The sequence below is a fragment of the Lolium rigidum genome, chromosome 1 (genome assembly GCF_022539505.1).
Source record: "Lolium rigidum isolate FL_2022 chromosome 1, APGP_CSIRO_Lrig_0.1, whole genome shotgun sequence".
NCBI classification, from domain to species: Eukaryota; Viridiplantae; Streptophyta; class Magnoliopsida; order Poales; family Poaceae; genus Lolium; species Lolium rigidum.
This window is the reverse complement of record NC_061508.1, coordinates 294,780,052-294,804,068: the sequence shown is the minus strand read 5'-3', so window position 1 is coordinate 294,804,068 and position 24,017 is coordinate 294,780,052. Positions and strand designations below refer to the sequence as shown.

Here is a 24,017-nt window from a genome sequence, read left to right as displayed (position 1 = left end):
AAAAGAAACCAAGGTTTATCGAACCAGGAGGAGCCAAGAAGCACGTTGAAGGTTGATGGCGGCGAGATGTAGTGCGGCGCAACACCGAGAGATTCCGGCGCCAACGTGGAACCTGCACAACACAACCAAAGTACTTTGCCCCAACGAAACAGTGAGGTTGTCAATCTCACCGGCTTGCTGTAACAAAGGATTAGATGTATAGTGTGGATGATGATTGTTTGCAGTAAATAGTAAAGAACAAATATTGCAGCAGATTGTATTCGATGTAAAGAATAGGACCGGGGTCCACAGTTCACTAGAGGTGTCTCTCCCATAAGATAAATAGCATGTTGGGTGAACAAATTATAGTCGGGCAATTGACAAATAGAGAGGGCATGACAATGCACATACATGATATGATGAGTATTGTGAGATTTAATTGGGCATTACGACAAAGTACATAGACCGCTATCCGAGCATGCATCTATGCCTAAAAAGTCCACTTTCGAGGTTATCATCCGAACCCCTTCCGGTATTAAGTTGCAAGCAACGGACAATTGCATTAAGTATGGTGCGTAATGTAATCAATAACTACATCCTCGGACATAGCATCAATGTTTTATCCCTAGTGGCAACAGCACATCCACAACCTTAGAACTTTCTCGTCACTGTCCCAGATTTAATGGAGGCATGAACCCACTATCGAGCATAAATACTCCCTCTTGGAGTTAAGAGTAAAAACTTGGCCAGAGCCTCTACTAATAACGGAGAGCATGCAAGATCATAAACAACACATAGGTAATAGATTGATAATCAACATAACATAGTATTCTCTATCCATCGGATCCCGACAAACACAACATATAGAATTACGGATAGATGATCTTGATCATGTTAGGCAGCTCACAAGATCCGACAATGAAGCACATGAGGAGAAGACAACCATCTAGCTACTGCTATGGACCCATAGTCCAGGGGTGAACTACTCACTCATCACTCCGGAGGTGACCATGGCGGTGAAGAGTCCTCCGGGAGATGATTCCCCTCTCCGGCGGGGTGCCGGAGGCGATCTCCAGAATCCCCCGAGATGGGATTGGCGGCGGCGGCGTCTCAGTAAGGTTTTCCGTATCGTGGCTCTCGGTACTGGGGGTTTCGCGATGAAGGCTTTAAGTAGGCGGAAGGGCAGGTAAAGGGGCGTCACGAGGGGCCCACACAACAGGCCGGCGCGGCCAGGACTTGGGCCGCGCCGCCCTGGTGTGTCGCCACCTCGTGGCCCCACTTCGACTCTCCCTCGGTCTTCTGGAAGCTTCGTTGCAAAATAGGACCCTGGGCGTTGATTTCGTCCAATTCCGAGAATATTTCCTTTGTAGGATTTCTGAAACCAAAAACGACAGAAAACAGCAATCGGCTCTTCGGCATCTCGTTAATAGGTTAGTGCCGGAAAATGCATAAATATGACATATAATGTGTATAAAACATGTAGATATCATCAATAATGTGGCATGGAACATAAGAAATTATCGATACGTCGGAGACGTATCAAGCCCCTCGGGTGACTGCATACACAGAAAGAAACTCCATCCATGCACTGCAAGACGCTGTGGACCTCCTTGATGAAGCTCGAGACATTGCCTTAGAAAGAACAACGGTGTATCAGAAGGTGTTACGAAATTAGTACAGCCGACGAGTACGTAATCGAAACTTCAGTGTTGGCGATATGGTACTACGGTTAAAGCAAGAGAGACCCCTGAAGCTCAAATCTTCGTTGGAAGGACCATTCATAATCACTAATGTGATACCAGGAGGAGCTTATCGTCTCAAGAACCCCGCCTCGGGTGAAGACGTTGAAAATCCATGGAATGTTGCACACTTGCGATGATTCTACACATAGGATTCAACTATTCCTTACTTGTTACGTGACAGTTTCTTAGCCTGTCCTATATTATGAATAAAATTCTTGATTGGGCCTTCACCTTTATTATTTAAAGTTTATCACTCGAACGACTGTTCGGGTTCTCTTTTATTGGCTCCTACTCCCATCGGGAGCTTCGGCTAAAAGTACGTGCTTCACAGCTAACTCGATAATATTCGAGTGCTGCAAGAAATTATTACAGTATCGATAATTAATTAATACTCACATCGAGAGCTATGGTTATCGATACGCAACAAACCATGCAAGCCTCAAGATAATACGTGAGTGCTGCAGTCGATGAACATATTATTACTTACAAAAAGGCTCATACCGGTGCACCGTGTGACGAAGCCAAATACATAAAGCGCCTAAATCCCTCGTTCACTCGATGGGTGTCGCTCTTACGGAACTTACATATCGACTCTGCAAATAATGCAATTACAACGGAGTCGTCGGGTGAGCAGGCTGACTTGATCACTCAGCCGCCCTCGACAAAAAACTTTCTAATCGAATTAACAAATTCAAAAAAGTAAATGATGTATAAACACGCATCAAGATACATACGGGATTACCCCTTGCAGCGCAAGGTCATCATGAAATATATATATGTACATAACTTTATGGTATGTTTTCTCGATCTTCTCGGGCCTTCAAATCCCTCTCGATTCCTGTTTCCATTCGGGAGATAATAACATATGCAGGATGTCTGGCTATAGCATAATACTGGTCTAATCTCCTATTGGCATTTGCTATGGATGATACGTTAAAACTGAAGCAAGAGCAAGTTCAGCTCCGGCCAGAAGTTCCTTCCGCACCAGCAATCGAATTCTTTCTGGAGTCTTTAATCGGTTGAACAAAGCAGATAAAGTCTCGGGTGCCTAGTCCAATGGAAACATGGTTCTCCATACCATCGAGAGATGAGCATTGTACTTATCGAAGTAATAATGCACCTTCTCCGCTCGATGTTCAAATTTAGCCATGGCTACGGCTTTCGGTCGATTGGACCATAATTCATGCTTCCGGTGAGCAACATCGGTCATTGCTTCGATCTTTTCATGGATCCGCCTATTCTCTTCTGATTCATCGAAGGCCACGACTGTTGAAATACAAAAGCTAGTCAGCAGAAGGTTGTTCAAGCAATAACTTCGATAGAAATCGGAAGGTGATCAGATACTTACAGCTTAAGCTTTCAGTAGCAACACGGAGGCGATCAAGAGCATGTTGTTCGATTGCGGTAGCAATCTCGTTTTTTCTTTTCACCAATGCTGCCATTGCGTGAAGGTTGGTTATGTCTTTGTTCAGTCAAGATATTTGATCGCGCAAACGACGAACAAGTTCGGATTCATCACTAGCCGAAGAATTTAAAGAAGGATCGGCACGAGAAGAAGTTGAAGGAATCTGCAGCACAATTTTCGGCTAAGAAAAGCATGGATAAAAACTCCCATCGGGAGCGCATATATTACATCCAAAATATTGTTGATACTGATAACAGAGCCAGTATAAAACAGGACTAGACTAAATTCTATCACGATTAATTACAACAACGGAGCAATAATCCTATCAAGGTTGAGCCGATGATGAATCAGGTGCAGCCTTAGGCGCAACTTTGGTCTTCTCTTCGCCAACTAACTTGAGGAGCTGGTTAGCACATGTCACTGTCGATTGTTTGAAAGGCTCAAGGTTGACTAGGCAATTGTTGTCATCTACGGGCAGTGCCTTGGACAACTTTACCAAATCAGAACCTAGCCCGTGCCCCATCAGTAGTTGGAAAGTAAGAACCGCCCCAAACAGACGGGAGCGTCACTTAAGTACCTCTGTAGCTTCAGAAGAATCAACGAAGAAAGTGTCTGCCATCTCGCCAAGGGTCTTGTTTTGGTTCACCTTCGGGAATATCATCGAGAATAACTTCGACAATGCTCCCTTGGTTTTTTGCAAAAGACCAAGGACTTGGATATTGGAGTCAGTGGCAAGAGAAAGGGCATCAGACATTGAATCCTCTCGAAGCTTGCGGGCTCGGTTGATAGGTACATCGGCAGCATCTGGAAAAGTATGAATAAGCAATCCAGAAGATAGTATTAGAAAAATACCATGCATTAAGCAAAAAGGAACTTACTCAGCAAGTTCGTGATGGATTCGCGGAGGGCGCCTTCTTTTTCATCGGCTGCAATGGCAGCTTCGCGTCTGGCATCCTGCTCATCCTTCATTTTCTTCCTTAGCTTCTTTAGCTCATCTTTCAACAAGATGTTCTCATTCTGAGCATCGGCTGTAAGCTTGTTAGCTTCCAGCATTTGATCAGCTGAAACTTTGATGGACTTTCGAAGCTGAGCATTCTCTGATTCCAGACGAATAAATTGATCAGCGAAATCTGCCACAGCGTCAACTATGGAAAAAATCGGCTGCAAGAAAGAAGACAAAGAGTCTCAGCCAAATTCGGAAATTAACCGTAAAAGAATATCGAGCTAGGTGGTTTACTTACATGATCACGAGCAGTTGGAGGAACGGGGGTGCCGGTAGAAGGGTTGACCGTTGACACAGGTAAATTTGGAATTTTTCAGTGAATTTTGGTGGAGTCAATTCATTTAATATTTGAAGCATAATGGTGGTGGTGGTGTGCAAATTGGAGTGGATTTGCAAAAATCCAAAATGGGCATAATCTTGTTTTTGTTTCATGGTTGCTACTTTGCTTGATCACAATTTGAAATCTAGCAAGAATTTGCAGGGGTGTGTTTGAGCAAAGTGGTTCACCTTGATGTTGTCTTGGATGAGGTGCAAAGACTTGGATTTGTTTAGTTTCAAAATCTCCAAATAAAAAGTCTCAAAGTAGGGGTCATGTTAAAATGGGCAGATTTGACCATTATCATATGTGATGAGAATTTGAATTTTCCTTGGCTTTGATTTGTGTTTATTTGATTCAAAAAGTGTTATTAAGTGTTTAGTAAATTTCTACAACTAATGGTTCAAGCTAAATTGGCCTAGGTCAAAGTTTTGCAAAATAAACTAAGCACATGTATGTGATGAATTGCATTTTTCTCATTTTTCTTCTTTTCTTTTTCCTTGTTTCACTTAGGCATGGTTTAGTGTTTATTTAGTGTTAGATTGAGTTTGGTAAAGGTTTCAAACCATTTGGGTAAGGTATGAGGGCATAAGTCAAGATTTGTCATTATGGCTATGTGCCACATATGCCTCTATGTATATTTTTATTTTCTTTTTGTTTCTCATGGGATTTAGTTGGTAAGTGATAGGTTGGGTTTGTTGAGGTTTTTCAAACTATCTAAACAAGATAGATCATGGCATAGTTTATTATTTGCAAGAATAGCCATAGGCTTACCTAGGCCTTTTCTTTTATTTATTTTAATTTCTTTTCTTTGTTTTAATCTTGGATGATTAAAAGGAGCAAAGTTTAGGGTTTAGGAAACATTTGATAAGCATACCAACAATCATCATGGCAATAACACAAAGATTAAGCATGAGCACTATACATAGTCATTGATTTAATAAAAGTTTTTGTTGGTTCTCATTTTTGAAAAAAAGGAAATTCATTTTCTTCTTTGTTTGAAAATTTGGGATGTTACAGTCTGTTAGAGGACACTCGACAAAGGCTGACGGCATTATGGTTCCTGTCAAGTGCGAGGTCAATAGCCATCGTGTTTGCCTAGTGTTGAAAGTCGACAGGAGGCAAACAAGGGCAACCCTAGCTGGCGGTCGACCACATGGGCGGTCAGTTTCAGACCAAAAAATTCCTTTTTTAGTAATATTTCAAAAAAAAATTATGGTAAAATTTCCGTTTGTAGCAAAAATAAGTCTGGCCAAATTTCCTATACAGGAGAAGATCTACATGCATGCACTAGCAGACAGATTCGCTGATATGAGTGGAATTTTTTACAAATTTGAATATTCAAAACGTTTTAGCTTTCAAACGATAACTCTAATTTAAGATTTGCTTTCATCAATAAATCAATCTCGACCAGATCTTCAAAACTATCACCCTTGTTTATTATCGACCCTCTCTATTTAAATAATCAACCCTCCTTAGTTCAGTGATCAACGGTAAATGTATAAAATTATCAACCCTAAAGTTAATTTTATTTGAAACAATTTGATGAAATTTTTAGCTCACATGTTATTAGCCGATATTTCCTGTTTTAGCAATTGTTCGACGAAATTTGCTATTTATGAAAAATATTATATGCATTCGCTACGAGACAAAAAGAATGATGTCAGCGAAAATCTTTCTTAATTCTAAAATTCAAAATGTTTTATCTCCAAAAGGATAACTTCAGTTTAAGATATGTTTTCACTAATGAACTCGTCTTGACTAGATCTTCAAATGTAACACACATGTTAATATGTTTCGGTAACTTTTTTTGGCTAAAAGTTATCAACCCTGAAATACGTTATTTTTAAACATAAAATTAAAAAGTTACCAACCCATAAAGCTAATTTCATTTCGAAATATTTTAGTGGCTAATTTTTAGTTTACAAGCTATCAACCCGGTGCCTCGTTATTTGTCAACGGTAAATATAAATAACTACCAACCCTAAAAAACTAATTTAATTTAGAATATTTTAGAATCTTTTTTAGTTTACAAGCTATCAACCCAGTGTTCCACTATTTATCAAGGTAAAATATAAATAACTATCAACCCTAAAAAGCTAATTTTATTTAGAATATTTTAGCTTTTTTTACAAGCTATCAACCCATTGTCCCGTTATTTATCAATGGTAAAATATAAATACCTAACAATATTAAAAAACTAATTTCATTTAGAATGTTTTAGGAACTCTTTTGTAGTTTATAATCTATCAACCCAGTGCCCCATTATTTATCAACTGTAGTTATAAATAACTATCAACCCGAAAAAGTTAATTTCACTTAGAATATTTTGACAACCATTTTTTAAGTTTACAAGCTATCAACACGACGCTCCATTTTTTATCAATGGTAAATATAAATAACTAACAACCATAAAAAAATATTTCATTTATAATATTTTAGCGAATCTTTTTTATTTTACAAGCTATCAACCAGGTGGCTCATTATTTATCAACGGTAAAAGTAAAATAATTACTAACCTTAAAAAATATTTCATTTAGAACATTTTAGCGACTCTTTATTAGTCTACAAGCTATCAACCCAGTGACCCCTAATTTATCGATGGTAAATATAAATAACTATCAACCCTAAAACATTAATTTAATTTAGAATATTTTAGCGACTCTTTTTTTGTTTACAAGTTATCAATCTGGTGCCTTCGTTATTTATCAACAGAAAAACTAAATACCTAGCAACCCTAAAAAAGTAAATTCTATTTAGAATATTTTATAATTTTTTTAGCTTACAACTTACAAGTGGTAGTTCATTTGAGTTGCAAGTGAGTCCCCCACCCGTAATTTCCCCCTAAAAACCACTAAGCCCAAAAAAGAGAATTATAAAATTAATCCAAACAAGATGAATTACCGTACAAAATAACAAAAAATAGGAATTGTTAAAAGGAAACTATTAGAATTAGTTTTAGAATAATTATAGCATGCATGGATCTGATGCATGCGGTAGAAAAGTGAAACTTATGGTACGTGTGCATGCATAAATAAAGAAGAGAGAGCAAGGCTGAGCACCTGCATGCATGTTGGCTGCACGATGTGCACCTCTCTACATGTGCATGTGCACGTCATTAATTAACAGAAAACGGCAAAAAAGTAGCAGTTAAGAAAGAGAATTGATTTGTGCTCCGCACGAGCACTACACGTCAGTAAACACCACGCAGGGAATTCGGGCATACATGGCCTTTGCCGCTTGTCGGATTTTAACAATAGAGTATCGAGCAACCAAAATTTAACTCACGAACGGATTAAAAGAGACATTGTGATGGTGAGATATATATACATAAACCACATGAATATAGGCTCGGCTTAAGGCTACCCACAATGGGAGTATCATAGGTAGTATCATGCATTACATGCATGCAAAATGCTGATGTGGCAGTGTAATTAAGGATGAGAGAGAGGGTACTAGTATCATAGGTAGATACTGTATCATAGCACATACTACTAGAAAAATTAATGTCAAGTAAATCTTGTACATATATTTGCATTGAGATTCTACAAAACAATTAATATATAGAGACTATGATACTAGTATATGATATCATGCATTGTGGAGATAGTAACATGTAGTAGTATACGCATGATACTTCTATATGATACTATGCATTGTGACTAGTCTAAGTGCTATAGATGGGAGATCTCCTCTCCTCTTTCCTTTCTTTCTTACTAGCCATTTGATCGTCATTCGTTGGACATTAAATATAATTAATTGTTCTGTTCAAAAATTACATTGATTAATTGTTCTATTCCCGACACATTATTGGCAATCTCTCTCGCTCATGTGCGGCTCGCGAGGGCCGCACCGGGGCGCCCAATCCACCGCCTCCCCCCTCCCCATCCTCCTCTGCGCTCCTCTCCGCCGGAGGAAGCTGTCGGGCAAAGCACGTGCAGCGGACGGAGGCGGTGGGCTCATCTCCGCCTGTGGCGGCGCGGGCTGGATCTTGATCTAGGGCGGCGACCCTATTTTGTGGAGGTGCTGGCCACTTCGGCCGCTAGTCCTGACGGCGACCCGACTTCCCCTCCGCGGAGCTCAGCCTGGCCACACTGGCATGGTCCGTGGCAGGCACTAGGATGGGCAGAAACCCTAGATCCCAGCCAATCTAGCGGGTGACTGTCGGGGTGGGAGGGGAGGCAGGGTGTTGGGCTCGGCCAGTTCTGGGTGCTACCTCCGCATGGTGCGGCTGGTGCTGGCCCATTGGCGGCAGGAGTGGAGCCATGCGGCGGCGGATAGAGGCCTCCTGCCATGATTCGGCCGACGGTGGTCGTGGAGTCCCTTCCCCTTCGACAACGAGACAAGAATCATCTTCTTGCACTGGCGGCCATCTATCATAAGACAATCGTAGGGTTTGTCGTTGCCCAAACGTGGGTCGACAAGTGTGACTTTATATTGCGTATACAAGCATACAACAGGGGACAAGTCGGGATACGTTTCCTATACATATACGATATCCGACTATACAAGGAGGTTGACTAACATACATTTAACACTCCCCTCAATCATAACTTATCTTAGTTTAGATTGCGTCTAAATATTTCTAGATGTCTATAAGAAAGAGATTTATTGAATCGATCGGCTAGTTTATCCCCTGACGATATAAACCATATATCTAAAAGCTTCTGGGCCACCCTCTTACGTACAAAGTGATAATCCACTTCAATATGTTTTGTCCTTGCATGAAACACATGATTTGCAGAGAGATATGTAGCTCCAATATTGTCACACCATAAATATGCAGCTCTTGGCTGTGGTACTCCCAACTCTTTTAGCAACGTCTGCACCCAAATGACCTCTGCTGTAGCATTTGCTAGCGCTTTGTATTCTGCTTCTATTCTTGAGCGAGAAATCGTAGCTTGTTCCCTTGCACACCATGAGATTAGGTTTGATCCCAAGAATACAACAAAGCCACATGTAGATCTTCTATCATCTAGACAGCCTGCCCAGTCGGCATCTGAAAAAGCACTCGCAGGAATAGAATCTGACTTACCGCAAGCCAACAGAGATAATTCCTCTCAAGTATCTTAGTATCCTCTTTACTGTTGTCCAATGAAGTGAGGTCGGTGCATGTAAGAACTGACAGACTTTGTTAACTGAAAAAACTATATCAAGTCTTGTAAGAGTGAGATACTGCAATGCTCCAACAATACTTCTATATCGAGTAGAATCATCACTACTCAAGGCTTCGCCATCAGCTATAGACAATTTTTCTGACACTGACAGAGGTGTGTCAACGACTTTGCATGACGGCATATTAACACAGGAAAGTAGATCATTTGCATATTTCTGCTGAGACAGGATTATGCCATTCAGAACCTTCTGAACTTCTATTCCTAGAAAGTAATGAAATTCTCTGAGATCCTTTAGAGCAAACGTCAGACCGAGATCATGGAGCGAAGCATCAACTGCTACACCTGACAAGCTGACAGCAACAATGTCATCAATATAAATAACCATGTAGATAGACACTCCCCCTTTGTTGTAGAAAAAGAGCGAGGTATCAGCCTTGGAAACCCAAAAACCAAGGGCATGCAATTTAGAACTCAATCGTGCATACCAAGCACGAGGGACTTGTTTGAGACCATAGAGAGCCTTATCAAGCTTGCAAACATAACCCATACGACCAAGGTCCTCATAACCAGAAGGTTGCCGCATATAGACCTCTTCTTCAAGAACACCATGTAAAAACGCATTCTTCACATCTAGTTGTCGAAGCTGCCAATTACGACAAACATCAAGTGAAAGTACCAAACCGATAGTGGTTGCCTTCACAACTGGACTAAATGTATCCTCATAATCAATGACATATCGTTGCTTAAAATCATTAGCAACCAAACGAGCTTAATACCTGTCAAATGTTCCATCAGCTTTCTTTTTGACCTTATAAACCCATTTGCAGTCAATAATATTGCGACCAGAAGATGGAGTAACTAAATGCCATGTGTCATTGCGCATAAGAGCCGAGTATTCTTCATCCATAGCCAATTTCCAATGAGGAGAACTCAAAGCTTGCTATAAAATGTGCAAACCTGCCTTTGTCATACTGAATAGTGCCATCGGTAACAATTTTCGGTTGAAACACACCACATTGATATCGAGTAATAGGACGTGCAGGAACAGCAGCAGGCGCAGCAACCACAGAAGATCCTGGACTAGAGGTACCAGATCCAGCAGCAGCAGAAAAACTGCCAGGAGATTCGGACACATCTGCCACAGACGATCCGGGAACAGAGGCTGAGGGCGAAGGAGCCATAGAAGATCCAGAGCGCAGAGGGGACAGCGCGTCACCAGCATCGGCGCGGGAATCTGGCGGGCGCACCATCACGATTGCGGGCCCCGCAGAAGCAGGCAGGGGCGATGCCATTGGGCCAAGCAAATTTCCGCCAGAAGACGAAGCTGCGCGATCCGAGGCAGATCTCAGCGCTGGATCCGAGGCTGATCATGTCGCTGTTAAGGAAACATCACCAGAATTGGCTCCAAAACATCTATTTGACAAAAAATCTTCTGGTTCCTGGACAACAGACTCAGCAGGCAAATGATTAGCAGAATTATCATCAACATTAGCTCCTAAATCATGACCCCCAATTATAGGTAAGTGAAGATCTGGGGAGAGAAGCGAAATTTCTGCACGTAACTGTGCACCAGCATTAGGATGAAGATCAGCGAACGGAAAAATGGATTCATCAAAGAATATCATCTCGGGAAATATAGACACGACCAGTGGATATATCGAGATATTTGTAGCCTTTATGGAGACTACTATAACCAAGGAAGACACATTGCTTAGAACGAAACGCAAGCTTCCGTGCATTGTAGGGGCGGAGATTGGGCCAAACTGCACATCCAAAAATACGTAAAAACGAGATGCCAACTTTTTTTAAAAAAAGAAATTAAGCTTTCGATATTCACCTCCCTAGTCAGTTTGAAGAGCAAGGATTTTCTTACCAAATAGTCATTCAACATGATCTTTGAAAGTCATGAAATCGTTGAAAAGCATCAAACTTATTTCTTAATAAGTAGATCCAAGTATATTTGCTATAATCATCAATAAAACTGACATAGTATTTATTACGACTAACTGAAGTTGGAGCATGACCCCATACATCAGAGAACACAAGTTCTAAAGGAACAGAAGACACACTCGAAGACTTAGGATAGGGTAGCTGATGACTCTTAGCCTTTTGACAGGCATCACATACGTACTGACCCTTTATTTGACTCACTAAACTGAATATTATTATCTCGAAGAATTTGCTGAACTATAACTGAAGAAGGATGTCCTAGACGCATGTGCCAATGAGATGAAGACTGAACGCCAAAAGCTTGTTTCCTTGATGATGACGATGAAGGAGGTAGTGGATAGAGGCCACCCACACATCTACCTTCCAGAAGAATTTTCCTCGTGTCCTGATCCTTAATAAAAAAGTGATTAGGCCAATACTCAGCGAAGGCATTATTATCTTTTGTAAGCCGGTGAGTGGAAAGAAGGCTTTTAGTGGCTTCGGGTACATGAAGGAGATTATTGAGATGAAGAGCATGACTAGGGGTATGATGTAAGGAGTGACCAATGTGACACTATTAGGAAAAGCCTTATAGATGAGATCTTATTTCTGTGGCGCACCAACTCCTTATGCGCCACAGAAACAATATCTGTGGTGCACGAGTCACAGTGCGCCACAAAAATAGCTTAGTTTTGTGGCGCACTGGTAGTCCATGCGCCACAGAAATAAGGTGAGGCCCACATCCTGCCACCACCAATAATTGGTGTCGTTATTTCTGTGGCGCAAGGACTAGCAGTGTGCCACAGTAATTAGTGATTCTGTGGCGCACTACTTCGGGTGCGCCACATAAATATGTGATTCTGTGGCACACTGGTGCTGGTGCGCCACAGAAATTGCGCGTTTATATATCTGTCGTACCCCTTCCCTCGCCCGTACCCCTCTCTTCCTCTCCCTACCGCCATGCGCCGCCGCCTTCCATGGTGAGCGCTGCCGTCGCCGTCGCTGCCGCCTTACTCCGCGAGGGCCGCATGCCGCCACGCTCCACCCATCCCCACCACCAGCAGCACAAGCCGATGCGGCGTGGAGGAGGAGGGGTTGCCGCATCAAGGAGGAGGGGCCGGTGCCGCGTCAAGGAGGCGGAGCCGCCTCGTCCTCCACCCCTGCCGTCGTCGTCAACCTCCTCCACCCCTATCGTCGGTGAGCTCTCTCCCCTCCCCTCCCTCTTCTTCTCCCGCGCGAGCACAAAGTGCTCGACGAAATGCTCGCGCGGCAGCCCCTCCTCCTTGACTCTGTGCAATGCATATGGATAGTTTCTGTGAGCTGATGTGGGTGTTGTGCATGTGGTTCTTGCTGGAACTATTGCTTTAGCAAGAACAAATGCTTTTGCTCATTAGATACTGCTAGTGGAGATATCTTGGTTTTTTTTAAATCTCTGTGATGACTTAGCATAGCACTTCTATGCCATCTGAGAGAAATAGTTCCTCCAGATCCTCCTAGACAAGACCTAGTTGCAGGATAGTTGGAACAAATGAATTTATATTGTTCCCTTTATTTCACCCCATATGGTCATGCAAATATAAGAACAGATACTGCCTGATCTAGTTGGTTTATACCTGTGGCTTGATCTTTTGGAATCTGGTGAACCATCTTCTGATGTTATGCTTGGTCCTCACTGCTTTATCAATTCCCTACTGATCCTAAGTACCATGAATATCTTGTGGTGTTCTTGTGTTGTTCTAATGGATTGATGAACTATAGAGAGGGTGTAAATATGGCTAGACAAGCTGCTGATGCGGCTGAGATGTTTGTGAGTGTCAAAGGCACTACTGATACAGCCTATGTGTTGTTTATATACTGTTAGCTGCTTCCTGTGGTGTTGACAACACATGTGTTTGCATGTGTGTGTGAGCTGCTTGTAGTGTCACTTTACTGTTCAAGTTTCCATGTTGGTTACTTTTCCTCTAGTGCAAGACATGGTTGAGCTGATGTTTATCCACTGTTGGCCTTTATTCTTGGTAGCTCAAAGTGTCATGCACATGTGGCTTTACCTTATGGGTGTACTATTATTCCGGGCCTCTTCTATTTAACTATATGGTTAAATTATCTGTTTGTCTTTTGTTAATCTCTCAGTGGTTGAGAGTAACTAAATAAGCTTATGCTTAATTAGTCAGATGTTGAATTAGTAAGATCAAGTAGTGGCTTGAGTTCCTGTTGGTAATCAATACCAACAGAGAGCTACTTTATTTTAAGTAGAATTTCTCTTAAGGACTCTAGCTAGATTAGAGGGGAAAAAGATTGCTGCTTTGTTTCCTATGATAATAGATCATCAAATGTTTCCCTTTGTCCCTGGTTGCCTCCTTAATTGATTCCTTATGATCCAAATGATCCAAGTCCCTTGCATGATCCCATTTGTCCCTAATGTTGCTTAAGATGAATAAATTCCCTCTAATCACCATTTGGAGATCAAGACTAGTTCTTGATTTCTATTAGCTAAACTCCAATATTAAAAATGTCTCCCAAATATGGAGACAAACATTTTAACATTACCCCAATGTTATTTCTCTCAAATGGACAGTTTCTGATGGTTTTAAAAGGCTAGGTGGTGCTAGGTGATTCAGTTGGCTACCAAGACTTGTCTCATCTGGTTAGCTGGGATATGCTATGTGTTCTTACTTGCTTAGGCATATCTATCACTTACTGGATTTACTGGTTCTTGCTTGGCCTCTCTTTTGCCAGCATCACTTGGTCTATACCAAGTGATGAATAATCCCTTTGGAGCATCTGCTCCATGCTATGTGTGTTTGAGCATCTTAACTTATGTCACCATGGTTGGTGGTTTGGTGGTGTTTTTGTACTTGCCGATGGTTAGAATGTTTGGTCGGTCATTACTCTCTGGGGTAGCGTGAGTGAACCTGGTGTGATGACACAAATATCAATTTGTTGTGCATCCTACTTGGCTTCTCTTACGCCATCCCTGAATGTTAATATTTGTTTCGACCAACAAAGTATATGAGGCATATGCTATCTAGTTGATACCACTTGGCTCTTTCTTCCATTTTAGTGCCGATTATTAGAATGTTTGGTCACCTATACACTCCGGGGCGGCGCAAGCAAGCCTGGTGTGATGGCACAAATATCAATCTCTTGTGCATCCTACCGGCCTCGCTTACTCCGTCCCGGAATGTGAATATTTGTTTCGACCAACAAAATATGAGGCATATGATATCTAGTTGAGTTACCACTTGGCTCTTTTTTCCATTTTATAGTGCCGATGATTAGAATGTTTGGTCACTCGTACACTCGGGGGTGGCGCCAGCGAGCCTAGTGTGATGGCAGAAATATCAATCTCTTGTGCATCCTACCTGGCCTCGCTGACGCCATCCCTGAATGTTAATATTTGTTTCGACCAACAAAGTATGAGGCATATGCTATCTAGTTGATACCATTTGGCTCTTTCTTCCATTTTAGTGCCGATGATTAGAATGTTCGATCAAGTACACTCCGGGGTGACGCCAGTGAGACTGGCGTGATGGCACAAATATCAATCTCTTGTGCATCCTACCTGGCCTCACTGACGCCATCCCGGAATGTTAATATTTGTTTCGACCAACAATGTATGAGGCATTCCATTTAGTTCATAAAAGCTACTTGTCTCTTATTTGAGTTGGCACTTCTTAATTGCATTGGCCGATGATTAGAATGTTTGGTCACTTGTACACTAGGGGGTGGGGCCAGTGAACTTGGTGTGATGGCACATATATCAATCTCTTCTGCATCCTACTTGGCTTCGCTGACCCCATCCCTGAATGTTAATATTTTTTTCGACCAACAAAGTATGAGGCATTCCATTTAGTTCATACTAGCTACTTATCTCTTATTTGAGTTGGCACTTCTTAATTGCATTGGCCTTTCTTCCATTTTAGTGTAGATGATTAAATTTTGTGGTCACTACACACTTGGGGGATGCGCCAGTGAGCCTGGTGCGATGACACAAATATCAATCTCTTGTGCATCCTACCTGGCCTCACTGACGCTTTCCCTAAATGTTAATATTTGTTTCGACCAACAATGTATGAGGCCCTTGTCATTCCATTTGCTTTGGTATTTTCAAAATGCTAATGATTTAAATGCTTGGTCACCATACACTCGGGGGTGGCGTAAGTGAGCCTGGTAAGATAGCACAAATATCAATCTCTTGTGCATCGGACTTGATCTCACTTACGCCATCCCTGAATGTTAATATTTGTGTTGACCAACAATGTATGAGGCATTTATTGATTATATGGTCTTTCTTCCATTTTAATTAGAGGGAACCGGATGAAGACCCCGATGCAAGCGAGCCTGGCGGGTAGAGAGGAGGGAGCAAAGGAGGAACCGGATGAAGGCCACTTTGTATCTCGAAATGGTGAAATTTGTATGAATTAAGAGTTGTATGTAAAACCTTTGGCACTTGCCACTATATACGTATCTCGATCGGGCTCTAAGCAATGTGATGATGATGTCTATATTATATCTGTGCAATGTACATGTATTTATATTATATCTGCATATTTCTGTATGTTGCTGTATATAATCTGTATATTGCTGTATATAACCTGTATGTGTATAGCAGGCAGTACAAAATCGTGTATAATACGAGCAAATTCTGTGGCACACCAAAAATCTATTCTATGGCGCCCCTGTTTCTGTGGCGCACATAAGCCCTCGTGCGCCACAGAAACCTTAATTCTGTGGCGCATGTGCCGGTGCGCCACAGAATTCTTATTTTTGTGGCGAAGTTTCTGTGGCGCACTGCCCGTGCGCCATAGAATGTTGTTTTTGGTGCGCCACTAGTGAGCCTTTTCCTACTAGTGGGATGTATATCCATACTTGAACCATTAGCATTGTGGACTTGATCCTGACGAGGATAACGATCTCTCACAGTCAATTTGTCAAGTTCTCCTGTAATGTGATATGTCACCCCTGTATCACTATACCAATTAGTGTCTATGCCATAAGAACTTGTCGTCGCACCCATAGATCTTTCAGCCTGGGATTGGTAGTTCTTGTGGAAGCGCTTCCAACAACGAAACGCTGGATGTACCACTTTTCCACATATCTGACATGTCACGTCAGAAGCTCCACCGCCCTGAGAATGTCCACCCCCTCCTTGACGCTGCTGGTACTGCCCGCCTTGAGAGTGGAAGCCTCCTCCTCCACCGTTATTATTTTGGGGATAAAAGCCACCCCTCCATTGTAATTCTGTTGGCCGCCACCACGACCACCACCATAACTTCCACGCCCGCCACCTCTATGGCCGCCTCGCTGTCCATAGCCACTCCCGCCTCCGCGGTTTCCGTAGCCTCCACGAGACGCAGTGTTGGCAGTTATCATCGCCAAAGGCTCCATTGGTGCCGAGCTTCATAAGGAAGGAACATGGAATACAGATCACTGATCGTGACCTTCATCGCTGTCTTCAGTAACGTCATGATCAACGCCACAAACCCATCATACTGGTCATCAAGACGAGCTAGGATATAGGATATAATCTGAGAATCATCCAATCTTTGCCCAGCGTTCGCCATCTCATCAGCCAGAGATTTGATCCGTCCGAAGTAGGCCTTCCCGGACATGTTTTCCTTTTGCGTCTTGGCCAACGCAGTTCGAAGGTGGACGGTCCGACTTTGTGACACCACGGAGAACATCTCCGTCACCGATGCCCAGACTTCCGCCGCGCTTTCTAATCCGGTGACCTGCACCAAGACCTCCCACGTCATGCTCCTGAGAAGGTACCCAAGGACGGTCTGATTTTCCACAATCCAGCGTGCATAGGCGGGATTTGGGATACTAGTCTCCTTCCCGCTATCATCTTTGTTGATTAGCTCCACCTCTGGCGCCTTGATCGAGCCATCAAGGTAACCAGCCAATTGCGCTCCTCTGATCACCGGCATGACTTGAGTTTTCCACATCATGAAGTTCTCTCCCGTCAGCTTTTCTGAGAGGGACTCGCCGAGCGAGCTGCTAGAGGGCGCCATGGGGGTAGACAAAGAAGATCCAAAGTTCATGACGAACTAGATGCGATTTTTGAAGAAGTGAAGCTCTGATACCATATCATAAGACAATTGTAGGGTTTGTCGTTGCCCAAACGTGGGTCTACAGGTGTGACTTTATATTGCATATACAATCATACAACAGGGGACAAGTTGGTATACGTTTCCTATACACATACGATATCCGACTATACAAGGAGGTTGACTAACATACGTTTAACACCCTCCATCTATGTTTGTCGCTGCTCCGATGGACCTCGTGGGGGTGAGGGGCGGGCCAGGAGAAATCCCTTCTTTGCGTTGACGACGGCGACGCCTACGGGTGTCGTCTCCTTCTTGAAGGCGTCGTTATGGCCTTGACCGCGATCCCTCTTCCTCTAGCATCAGGGGAAACCCTATGTCCGGCTTGCCGAACCATGCAGCGGCGGCGCCATGGCGTCGTTACCTCGTTGGGGGCTCTAGAGGGGTTGCTTGTGGAGTCCCTAGGGCGGTTGCTGGAGTTGGCTTTGGTCCCAATTCAAGGCATGAGTTTTGAGGGCGCAATGTACGCCATCGCCGGTGTTTCCTTGGCGGCGCCTTCTTCGGGTCCGGTCCGAGCCTGCCATTCACCTGCCGACTTCTTCTATCTAGGCACATGGGTGGATGGTGCGTTGCTCGTGCTGCTTGAAGTCGTGGCTGTTCATCGGAAGCTTCTGGAACCGGTCGTGACGCGGCCTCGATTCTCGGTGGCCATGGTTGTTTGGGTAGTCATTGTTGGTTTGTGGGAGTTGTTGCTACTCGTGCGGGGCTGGCGTGGGTTGTGCAGTGTGAGTGGATGAGCCAGGTCCCTGACCTTTGTTCTAGTGTGTTCGTAAAGTTTTATTTCTATCTTAATGCAGAAGATATGCTATGCTTGTGTTCTTAAAAAAATTGCTCTGTTCCCGTCATGGTGTCATCCCATTATGAAGTGATGCGGGAATCAAACAAACCACGTTCAGTTAACTATTGGATAATACGTAGTAATCTAGAGAGCCACACGAATCCACGGATAATGCTACGAATCCGGGTTGATTATTCTTCTTCCAGAATGGTAGGCCTAGTTAACTTTCTTTCAGCAAAATGTCAAATTATTTAATCATTAGTAACTGTTAAGATGCAAAGCGATGTTATGCTAGAATCCGGTTGGAAGAACATGGAAGTGGTGGTAATAATTCCTCCTCCCCGCTTTACCATTAGCGCGTCATCACCAACTGATCTAGCTAGTTAATTAAGCTAGCTAGTGCGCACCGCGGCGAGTGGATCAGTGTGCGTGAGGGCATCTCCAGCGGCGCGACGCATTTCGGACGCCCAAAAGTGGTCGGCAGCGTCCATTTGCGTCGCCCAGCGGATATATTTTGACCGCGCGTCCGTTTGCGTCTGCGTGTGCTCCCACCGGGGCGACCCATTTTTGAATTGGAACATAGTTTGATCTTCATACAATTCCTTTGGTTTTCTACCACGAGCGATTGATTACATATGAAAACCAAACATAGAAAGTAATAAAAACTATACAAGACCTAGACTACTTGGTTCCTGACGGGCCGGCACCGTCGTTGCGTCGCTCCGTGGCCTGCTTCTCCGCCGCCTCCCGCGCGGCCGCTATGGCTCGGTGCGCCGCCGCGTCCTCTTGCAGTGCCTGCTCCAGCCTCGCGTTGGCGGCCTTGTCCTTGAGCGTCTCGAAAGACTCGACGAGGGCCCGCTGCTCCGCCGCCTTCTCCTCTGGCGTCGGCGCATCAGGGTCATCGGATGACCATGAAATCTCCGAGTCGAGTCCTCGGGCTGCGGCGGCGGCCGCCGGCCTGCGGCTGTTCCAGCTCGGCGGCCGACAGCCGCATGGGCTGCCCGCTCCTCCTCTCGCTTCCTTCTCCGCTTCGGCCGAGGTCCGCGGCGTCCCTGACCGGGTGGAGGAGGTCGGTGCTGTCGTCGGAGTCGAACCCGTCGTCGGAGCTCGAGGCCGGGGGAGGTGGAGTGGGAGGTGAAGGTGGAGGTGGAGGCGCGGCAGCCTGGCCGCGTCCGGCGCTGCTCATGGTGGATCTACTGAGTGGCGCTACGGCAGCGGCGGCTAGGGTTTAGTGCGGAGGAGATGAGATGCTGGCGCCCCTGTTTATATAGGTCGGAGGCAGGGCGACGGCCGCGCCACGCGGGGCATCGCCATTACTACGCGCGGCACGCGAGGCAGCCGCAGACTGCCGAAGCGACGCCTCGCTGCCGCATGCGGCGGAGAAGACGCATCGACGCCGCTGCGTGCGCTAGCTGCGCACGCTCGCGGAAGCCGAGGCACGCCATTAACGCGGCCCTGCAAAGGCTGCGGCGCGCCGCCCGCAAGTAATGCTGCCGAAGACGAAGCAGTTGTGACGCTGCCAGGCGGGCCCGTGCCAGGACGCAGCGGACACTTTACGCGTCCGCGCAGCGTCCGCCGAGACGCAAACTTGGCGCATATTTGGGCCAGGTTTGCGTCTCTGCGGGCGGCCCGGTCACTTTGCGTCGCGCCGCTGGAGAGGGTGCACGACGCATTTTCGGTCATGGCGGACACAAACGGTCGCTTAGCGTCCGTTTGCGTCGCGCCGCTGGAGATGCCCTGATGTCAAAAGCTGGCGGACACCATCGATCACCCAACTACTTGTGCACAAATTGACGACGACGACGACCGACGACGTCTTGGATCTCTAGCATGTGTGGAAGGACTTGGAATGTTTCTGATCTGACCACCTGTCAAAAATGGCGACACGATCGTCAACTAGACGACGACGGCCAGGACGCGCGATACGGACGGCCGATTCGTGCCACCACTTTTTCAGGCCCCTTTCCCCACCGGTTGTCCCTCTGTCTCTTGCATCAGCCCAAGCCTGAAGCTGGAGTATACGTTTTGATACATTTCCCGTAAAAATCCAGCTAGCTAGCAGCGGTCTACGTACTACTATCTTGACGGGGGTCCAAGGCTAGCTAGCAAAGCAATGCGCGATCGTGGATCGATGTAGCAGATGACGCTATTGCAGCTGGAAGCTGTAGCTGTGGATGGCATGATCTAGCGGCTTGCATTGCTTCCTTCGAGACGCCGCGCACGGCACGCGTCCCACCACACGCCACGGCAGCTGGCCGTAAATTAGTGCTCCCTCCATCCTGGTTTATAGACCTTGCACATATTTATAGGATGTAAATTGACAATTATAATACAATAAAATATATACAAAACACATATCATTAGAAAAAGCTTAGATGTTTTATTTTTTAATGATATATTTTCATGTTGTATAATTAATAATGTCAGCTAAGTTGACAATCTAGAGATACGCATAAGCCCTATGTCATGGGATGGAGGTAGTAATTACTCGCATGCGCGGATGATTGAGTGTGCGCGGCAACTCAACCAACGAATTATCATGGCTAGCTCAGTTCGTGCCGCCGTGTATGGATGCTCGCACGTCATTCCTCACAGGGGACCTCATAGAAACGGACGACTGTTCATTCAGGTTCTATTTATGCTACCCAACGGTGATGGTTATTTTGAAAAGAAAAATCGATAAAATGTTCAAAAGGTTTTGAAAAAAAAATTGCAAGCAGCTAGCCAATATGAAATAAGGAATTACTTATATTTTAAACGTAGCAAAAATAATAGAATTGCACAAGTTTAGAATAAATTATGTGGGCCACCTTTCATTGGCAGGGACCAATCAGTGTCCACCGTCATGCTCTCTCTGCTTATTAATGGAGCATGTACGTGGTCAGGCCAAAGCCAAACGCACGGACTCGTGTAGACGTTGGTCGTCTCACCGCAAACTGGCCCAAAATTTGCTCTGAAAATGTGGTTGTGTGGCACAAAGATGATCAATAATCCGTTCAGGGTCACAGTTAGCTAGGTCTCATATTTAAGCCACGCGGACACCAACGGGTACGGAATAGTATGCGATCCTCCGTTGGAAACATCCTTAGATATGGTTCATAAGGCCCTGGGGTCTTTGATGCAAAGAAAACACTGCTTCAAAGGCTGGTGTGGGGGCATTGTTGTAGGATGATATTCCTGTCCGAACCTGCACATGTGATGCATATGTGAGCCTACTAATTCTTGCTTTGCAACGGTGTAGTCGACAAGTGGGTGCGATAACACTGGTGGTGATACATCTGTATCTAAAAGAGTTCACTTATTCATGAACATATATATTTTTGGGCTCCTTCACAACTAATGACTCCCTTTTATTCACGGCAAGGTTTACTATATCATGGTAGACCTGTCTAGTTGTATGAGTACTCTCTTAGTGTATCTCTAGATCATCAATTTGATCAACCTAATACAAGATATATTGTCATAACATACGTTAGTAAAAAAAATAGTTGTTGTATTTTTTAATGCATAATTGTTGTTGTAAATTTTTTAGATATGACGCCGGTCTACATCGCTAGGCCAACACCTCTTGCGCAACATGCGACAGTCATATCTAGTTTCATCCTGCAGGTTCTATTCCAACTTACCAATACCGGAAGGTAGTCCAGTAGTGGTAGTTGTAGCCCACAGACACCATGGATTAGCTCTATAGTTTTTAGTTCAGTTCAGTCATGTACTTCTTAGTTCAGCTCAGTAACATAGTTTTTGTCTTCGTCCTACATGTTTTGTCTCTATGAGAGGAAGAGAAAACATGTTGATATAATCCAGTCAAAACCGAAAAGTGACTTTGGCACATGAGCATCAGTGCTCCCGGCATTTGGAAAACATAGAAATCTTCTGAATGTACTGAAAAAATTTTGGACGAAAATATGGTGTAGTATGAACTATATAAAAAAGACAAATTACTAACAAAAATTGTCCCTATACACAGTCATAAATTTGTTTTTCTACGTAGCTAAACATACAACATAATTTTTACGAAACTTCGCACGAGTATTCATAACATATGTATGTATTCACGGAATAATTTTTATAATTTTTTGAAACATAAAAATACAGTTTTTAAATATTTAAAAAATCAGAAGAACTGGTGCTCATGTGCACCAAATCTTCATCTTGTCAAAACTGGTTAATTAGTTATGCATGTATTACTCAAGACCATTTTTAGCTCATGGAATCTTTAATATGCATGATATACCTGTCAATTTTCTATTTTTGCAAACGCTATAAGACTAGCCCCAGTGGGAGTATCATAAGTAGTATCATACATGCCATATTGGCAAAAATTTGATGTGTCACATCAATTAATGAGGTGAGAGATGAGAGTAGTATCATAATATGATACCGTATCATGACACATAAACCTAGAAAACTTTATGATAAATACATCATGTACACACATTTGCATTGAGATTGTACAAAACATTAAATATGACATAAGTTTGATACCATATTATGATACTATGCATTGTGGAGGTAGTATCATAAACTAGTATCATGTACATGATACTAGTGTATGATATTTCCCATTGTGACTAGTCTAACTTGCATAGCGTTGAGAAGGACCAGGCTATTTTATTTTACACGCGGGCGCGCCGGTGTTCTCGAGTCTCCGCGTCTCATTTTCATCGCATACAGCATGCATGGTCCACGTGGCCAAAACCCAGCCGCTGCGGCAGCTCGTCGTAGCTGTCAGCACAGAGAGACGAGACGATCCAAACCCAGCAATCTCTTTCTCCTCCCCGCTCGCCGCCTATAAAATGCCCCCGCCTCTCCCCTGCACTTGCTCGCAATCTCCCACTCACCGCAGCAAAACCACTCTCCAGTGTACGCACGCACACAGGTAGAAAAACAGAGCCCGAGAGAGAGAGAAGGATCGATCCCGATTCGTGTGCTATGAGGCCGGCGAGAGAAGCCGCGGCGGCGCTCGTTGGCGTCGGCAGCAACGAACAGGCGACTGCCGCGGCGGCGGGGCACGTCGGCCACGCGGCGCTGTGGAGGACGCCCACGCCCTACCTCTTCATCGGCTTCACCCTCATGATGGGCCTCATCGCGGTGGCGCTGCTCATCCTCGTCTGCACGCGCCCCAAGCCGTCCGCCGGCTCGTCGCGGCACGGCAGCGCCACGGAGGAGGCTTCGGCGCGGGGCACGATGATGGCGCCGCTGGACCGTGAGCCCAAGTTCGTCGTCATCATGGCCGGGAACCACATGCCGTCCTTCATCGCCAGCGCCAGGCCCTTCGCCTTCGCCACCGCCGCACAGGCCGGCGAGCAGCGCAAGGTGGACGCGGCCTAAGGCGCGCCGCCGACCGGGCGCGCACCCGTGTGCTCCTGCCGTCCTGCGGGACGCGGGACCAGTTTTGTTTGTGAAATTTCTAGGAGTAGTATGTATATCTAGCAGAGAAGATAGTACTCTATCGGCGGTTGACGTCGTGAGATCTGTGATTGCGACAGCGAATGAAGTTTTTTTGCTTGCATCTTCTTCCAGTTAATGCATGAATCATGATGCGTGCTTGGCCGCCCTCCGACCTGCTTTGATCGATTTTCACTTCAATTTTCCGCGAGTTTCAGCTGGGTGTGGGTTGATTCCTGACTGAGCA

General features: G+C 44.5%; 1 protein-coding gene across 1 annotated transcript; it reads left to right on the top strand.

The window, feature by feature from the left end:
• The first annotated feature begins 23,314 nt into the window (after nt 1–23,314).
• On the top strand, nt 23,315–23,713 carry LOC124660382 (protein GLUTAMINE DUMPER 6-like). The gene has a single exon (XM_047198191.1). The coding sequence runs from the start codon at nt 23,315–23,317 to the stop codon at nt 23,711–23,713; it is 399 nt and encodes a 132-aa protein (XP_047054147.1).
• The last annotated feature ends 304 nt before the right edge of the window (nt 23,714–24,017 follow it).

Excerpts from the sequence above, each read along its gene's own strand:
- LOC124660382 (XM_047198191.1), top strand. The coding sequence starts at position 23,315 with ATGAGGCCGGCGAGAGAAGCCGCGGCGGCGCTCGTTGGCGTCGGCAGC.